This window comes from Uranotaenia lowii, chromosome 3 (assembly GCF_029784155.1).
Source record: "Uranotaenia lowii strain MFRU-FL chromosome 3, ASM2978415v1, whole genome shotgun sequence".
NCBI lineage: Eukaryota > Metazoa > Arthropoda > Insecta > Diptera > Culicidae > Uranotaenia > Uranotaenia lowii.
In genome coordinates, this window is record NC_073693.1 from 301,120,937 (window position 1) to 301,127,258 (window position 6,322).

The 6,322-nt window shown below is 38.1% G+C and overlaps 2 protein-coding genes across 2 annotated transcripts; one reads left to right on the plus strand and one right to left on the minus strand.

The window, feature by feature from the left end:
* Positions 1-1,225: 1,225 nt before the first annotated feature.
* Positions 1,226-2,159, plus strand: LOC129757179 (COMM domain-containing protein 10-like). The gene is made up of 2 exons (XM_055754312.1): positions 1,226-1,364; positions 1,425-2,159. Exons 1-2 carry the CDS (start codon positions 1,330-1,332, stop codon positions 2,014-2,016), a joined length of 627 nt encoding a protein of 208 aa, XP_055610287.1. The 5' UTR covers positions 1,226-1,329; the 3' UTR covers positions 2,017-2,159.
* Positions 2,160-2,880: 721 nt separating this feature from the next.
* LOC129753395 (uncharacterized) lies at positions 2,881-5,526 on the minus strand. Its single transcript, XM_055749214.1, has 3 exons — positions 4,206-5,526; positions 3,963-4,053; positions 2,881-3,905 (listed from the first exon to the last, which is right to left on the minus strand). Exons 1-3 carry the CDS (start codon positions 5,313-5,315, stop codon positions 2,971-2,973), a joined length of 2,136 nt encoding a protein of 711 aa, XP_055605189.1. The 5' UTR covers positions 5,316-5,526; the 3' UTR covers positions 2,881-2,970.
* Between the last annotated feature and the right edge of the window lie 796 nt (positions 5,527-6,322).

A 6,322-nucleotide genomic window follows, 5' to 3' on the forward strand; every position in this document is an offset into this window, starting at 1 on the left:
AATATATTTGCCACTGAACCCAAATTCACTCTTAAAATACACATGATTTTTCACTTGAAAACAAGGATCCAGTGATTTTCTTCCATTCAAGTGCGACGTATACATTTCACTTGGCAGTCACTTAAATTTCAAGTGAATTCATCCACATTCACTTCAGTCGTCACTTGAATTTGAAGTGGGAAAAAATATTTACTTCTCCATCACTTGGATTTCAATTGAATGTCGGGTTGTAATTGTGTTTATTTTCAGAGTTCAAAATGGCAAATTCTAAAGAGCAGAGTTTAAAGCTTATGCTGGATTTGGATTTTCTCAATACTTTACTAGGCGATTTTGGCGGAAGTTTGTGTAAAACGTGATGTAAGAAAAAGTTATTTAAAGGTGTTATCATGTTTCAGCTTGTGGGTTGAATTTCACAGATTCTCTGGTTTGCAGAAGGGAAGATTTAGAAGAAGCACTATCCGCAGTAACCGATTTGCCTTGGGATTACGATGGAATTTTCCAATCAATAAATTTATGGCGAAAGTGTAATGTAAGTATTTGAAATGGAAGTGGAGTTCTATAAATGTTCTTTTATTTAAAAACGCAAGAGATAATTAACTAGAAACTTACTTAGAAATTCAGATAAATTTCACTCGAACGTCATAGAGTAATTCACTTGACCAGTCACTTAAGTGAATTCACTTGACCCATCACTTAAAATTCAAATGAAATTACGCATTTTGCGTGTGGCATCCTCCCAAGACAAGAATATTAAGCTATTGTGCAACAGGTGGCGCTTTGGTTGCTAAAAAGGCTGTCAGTTATCGTTAGACCGGTTCATTACAGCCAGACAGAACTATCCATCTATCTAACCGTTATGACCTTTACGTTCACTAACGATATCTTTTAGTAAATAGGCGATTCAAGCCTTTGAAAAAAAATATTTTTGGGCAAGCACCTATGCAAATTTTTTGAAACAACTTTTGCTTTTCTAATTTCAAAATAAACCTCAGCTTACGTCTCCATTTTTTTTACTAGCTAGAGGATTCTTTAAATATATTATTTCAGTTTTCATACAAATGCAAACCCTCTGAAATAAGTCTTGTGTTAAATAAAGGATTCTTAAAATTAAGATAACTCAGCTTGAAAATACGTATTCCTCTTTCAGTTGTTAAGACCATTTGAAATTTTAGTGCGAGATTTCATATGAATTATAGTATTTGTGATTTGGTTTCCGGGTTGGTGTTCATGTTTACATATGTTCACAAAACGAATTTCTTCATAATTTAATCAATCTTCCATTGAGTGTTAATATACAGTTTAAAAATTTATAAAAATTAATAAATAAAAATGGAGCACCCGATTTGGTTTACTTCAACTGATGGGTAAGCTAATCGATAAGCATTCAATGTTTTAATAGTTACCGAGACCATTTTTTTTTTCAGCTTGACTAATGGAATCAACCTGTGCAATCAGAGCCTTTCCGATGAATGTTTCGTCAGCATTATTGAGTATCTTTTTACCACAATTGATAGTCCCAAAGATATTACAAATAATGACTGTATAGCCGACGTCCAACAGCTGCAGCTTGCTTCAGGTTTCGATGAGCCACAATTTCAGGTGGTGTTGAAAACGCTAGGCTATCTGGTTAAAAGGTCGCTCAAATTTATGCTAAAACCTTCCACCCTGCAAACGGATCTTCGGCAGCGGCTTCAGCTGAACGAGGCAAAGGCAAACGCATTCGTCAAGTGTTGGATACAGGCCACCAAAATTATTCTGGATTCACTGGAATCAGATCAGCAGTCTGCGGAAAACCCCGGTGGCACATCAAATCAGCTGGAAGATGTTTCCTGGAAGGTTCGGGCTCAGCTGTCTTCGGAGCCCCGGCAAAAGGATAAACTAGCACTTGGTCAGCTAGAGCTAAGAACGACTAAAAATGTGATCAATTTGGAGCTAAACTGTGACGAGATTGTTGAGCTGTACAACCAGTTGGAAAGGATACAGGTTGAATTGGATGCTGTGGCGTCCAGGGGCTGATGAAATGCATTTTTTGTTTGAATTTATTTTTAGTATGACGTAAAACGATAATTAACAGATTGATTTAAAAAAATGTCCTTTGATCCGATCTGACCTTAAATTTGGCATGCGACATTCTGGGGGGCCTAGGAATCATTGAAGTTTGTAGCACGTTTGATTTTCGATAGTCGATTTATCTAAGCCATGGGGCTATTCACTTTTTTCTGTTCAACCATTGAATTACTTGGGGGACAATAAGTCATATTGTTTAAAACTAATATATTTATGTTATTTACATTGGTGTTACCTGAAGGCCTCCAAATAACCATCATCTAGATCTGGAAAATAATATGGTTTCATGCATCAGTATAGAGATGCTATCAATTTCAATATGCTTGAAATCACAATGTGTAATGTTGTTACGTTAATTCGCATGATTTAAAAAAGTAATGATCTTCAGATCTGAAAACTACATAATAATGATCCCAGATTACCTACTTAAAATAAAACTATTTCGATTTGTCATCAGGTTGATTCTCTTAAACTTTCAGTGCAATATCTAAATATACCCAATGAAAATTATCAGGTTTAACTGCCTGATAATTTTCATTGCGTATATTTAAAACAAAGTTGATTTTCTTTTTCAAATTGTGATCTAAAGTTTATGTAATGTGGTCATTTTAAGATTAATAAGTACCTATTTCGAATCGATCTACACAACAGAAATTGGAACGCATAAATTGTGGGCATATTTTATTAACGTTACAAACTAAGAATTTGAGGCCATAGCATTCTTTTGAAACTTTCAAATAATTACAATTATACCTACAATAACCACTAAATATTGGTGATACATCACAACAAAAGTAAAAAAACAAAAGTAAGTATCTTTGAATCATTTAAATGTATGTTTGTTAGTTCAATTTTGAAAGATTATGCGGCGATCATCTAACGATTCAACACATCAACGGATACCTACCACTGACGCCTGTAGCCTCTGTTGGGTTGACGATCAGGTGATTTACGGAAACCGGCCGGCATCAGCGATGTCACTTGATTGATGGCATCGAAATCAACTCCACGATGCGAATCCTCGAAAGATTTTGCCTGCCTAGGATCCCGAGAACCACGGCTATTCGCACTGAATGGATTGGGACCAGCATAACGAGTTGCATTTCGCTCATTTCTTTCATGGATTTCCGAAACGTAATGCAATCCGGCATTCAAGTGTTGGTTTCGAAGCTCCGGCGCATCTCGCTCCAAATTATGCATCAGATTGGTAATGCTTCCCGATACCTGACGTCTCTTCATGTACTTCATAATTTCATTGATGATCTTAACTTGGTTGGCATTCAGATCACTCATTGAATTCATTTCTACGTTTCGGTCACGGTCAGTTTGAACACTGATTTCCGCTGTACGGGCTCGCGTTTGAGTTTGAGTGGTGGCTGATACGTACGTTTTATTACGTCTCTGTACACACTCGAAACATCCAAGGTCTTCGGTTTGAATTGAACGGTCAATAATACGCTTGGTAGCTGCACCACCTCTTACAGGAACGATTGTAATCGCTTGGATAGTACCCACGTCGGCAACCGATTGATTAGCTTCGAATTCTCGTTTGCGCTGAGCAATGCGTTGAGAAACGTTACCCTCGTCAAGACCCAGCCTGTCGATCATCTGCTTCATCTTCTGGTTGACATTGCGGAACGGTTCGCACAGAACGACGTCCTTCGATTTGCTGCTCATGGCATACAACACATTCTGATCGTTCCATATCAGCGGCGATCGATTGTCCAGCTTCTTCAAATCTGAATGGTATGTAGGAGCTACATACAAAAATTTAGCTGATTGAAGTTTAGTTTCCTGTTTGTCCAAAATCCCGATTGCCTCCTTGATACGTTGTACCACTGTAAGATAGAATACTATTCAGTATTATCTTTTATAACTAAATATGTTAATTTTACCTTTTGAGCTGACTCTTGAAGATTTTTTTCCATCATGATGATTCTTAGATGCCAAATAATCTGATAGGTTAATCTTGCCATCGACAAAAAGCTGAAAAAAATGGAATGGATATTAGATGCTTTTCAAATCTACAAGTCATATGAACATATTATGGTTTACATTAACTTTGATTAACTAGCTACTTAAAACATGGTAAGTTACAATTTTCAATTTCTAAAACATTTTAAGGAATGATAAGTTACCTGTGCTGTGATGTCGTCTTTTTTGTCCTGCTGATCGTTTGTCCCCGACCCTGCGGATTTGCTGGCATTAGAAGCGGCCGCTGTAGCCGCGGCCATCATCGGATTCATCATCATGGCCATCATGGGGTTCATCATATTCATCATGTTCATATTCTTCGGATCCATCATCATCTGCATCATGGCAGACATCTGAGACATTACCGATGCCGGTGCGTCCGAGTTCCCTGTTGCGTTGCTGAGTTTGTCCCTCATTTCGTCGGCAAAGGATCGCCGCGCCCGAGATCCAGATCGCGACCGAGAGTTACGCCGTGAGTGTGAATTGCGATCTCGGCTCCGTGATCGGGACCTGCGGCTGCTACGACCTCGTCTCGGGCTTCTAGATCGAGTACGAGAATTGCTTCTTCCATACCGGGAACGGGAACGTGCCCTGCCGAATCGATGCCTCGAGTCATCATCATCCTCATCCGAAACTACTTGCGGACTACGGCCACGGAGGCGACTTCTAGCCCTTTCGAAATCTTCCCTCTCTCGACGTAACTGCTCCTCCCGATCACGATCCGTATCTCTTTGGAAGTACCGTGGACCTTGACTTGACTCCAGATTCCTAGATTCTTGTGTTGGACTAGAGGGACTTTGTACTGAGGAGTCCTCTAGACGCTTCAAACGAGGATCCTTGGCTTGCCCCTCTGAAGGAATTACAACCACCGAATTTTCCGGAACTGGTTCGTCGTCAAGAGCAATCGTTTCACGAACCTCTGAAACGAGCGTACAATCATCCGGCGATACCGATCTTTCCACGGTATGTGGTTCGTCCCCCGGTAACGTCTTCGTTTCCGGCTCCGGAAGGGATTTTGATTCCGGTTCCGGTGTTGGATCTGGTTGCCGTTCCATTACCACAACCCGGGTTTCCTCGACCGGTGGAGCTATGTTCCATGCCTCGTTGAACTTCCTCACCTTCTCCAGATCTTCCTCCTTCTTTTTCTTGGTTTGTTCCTCCGTAGGCATTTCGTTCATGTCGTCCATGATCGTATCCTCCAGGAAATTTTCCCAAAATTCAGCCGGAACTCCATCGTCAGCACTTTCGTCAATTCGGCTAGTCCTGGCCGCCATTGTTGTTTTTCAACAGCGAGCGGTTTTCAGTGAATTTCTGATGGAATGTGCAAAAGTTGGTGATAGAAACAATGTTTTTCACTTGGAGCAAACACAACTGCTATTAAACAGTAAAAATAAGTAGTTATAATCTAGAACTTTAAACTTTTCAGCGATTTTTGATGAAAAACTGTTGACAGGCCGCCTAGCAAAAATCAAAGAAGCTACACGTTTAACCAAGAACCGGTAAAAGTGAGAACAATCGGTCGCAGAGTTGTATATGAAAAATTTCGAGGAATTGGCGATCGAACTCAGTTTTGAGTTTGGCATTGAAATTTTGTTGGGAGGAGAATTAAAAAAACTTTAATTTATTTATGTAACTATCAAAATTTTCAATTCCCAAAAAAAGATTCATCAAACAAATTTTGAAATTTAACTAAAAATTTCTAAATATTTGAAAAATATTTGAGAGCAGTATAAATTTCTGTTTACTTTCAGTATTTTTAAAATAAGTTTACTTAATTTAAAGCATAATAACAATGCATTAAACTCACGTTTACGAAAATAATGAATTTTAAGCTTAAATAAACCGTCAAATTTCAACCAATTGACAAAAACCAAAAATATAAAAAGCCGTTGTATATGTGTTTATTAAAGATCTCGATACATGTATGAAATGTACCTTTTCCTCAAAGTTATGGATCTTCATCCTCTTCGTTTATAATTATTAATTCTTTTTATTTTCATATTTCCCTATCTCTTCCTGTTCTCTTCGAAACGTGTTCATCTAGATTAAGCGAACAATCGTAATCAAACAAAACAAGTTTGGCTCCTTAAAGCCTCTAGAGTATGAGCTGTTTCAAATAAAGGAATAATACAAAACAAATCTTTAAAAAATATATTCAAAACTAATATGGAGTCCACCTTTAAACAAAGTTTTCAATGTAGGGCATTCTTAAATGTTGATCTAGGTTTAGGTTATTCTATCATAAAATTTGCATTCTTTAATTTTACCGTATAATGTTTAC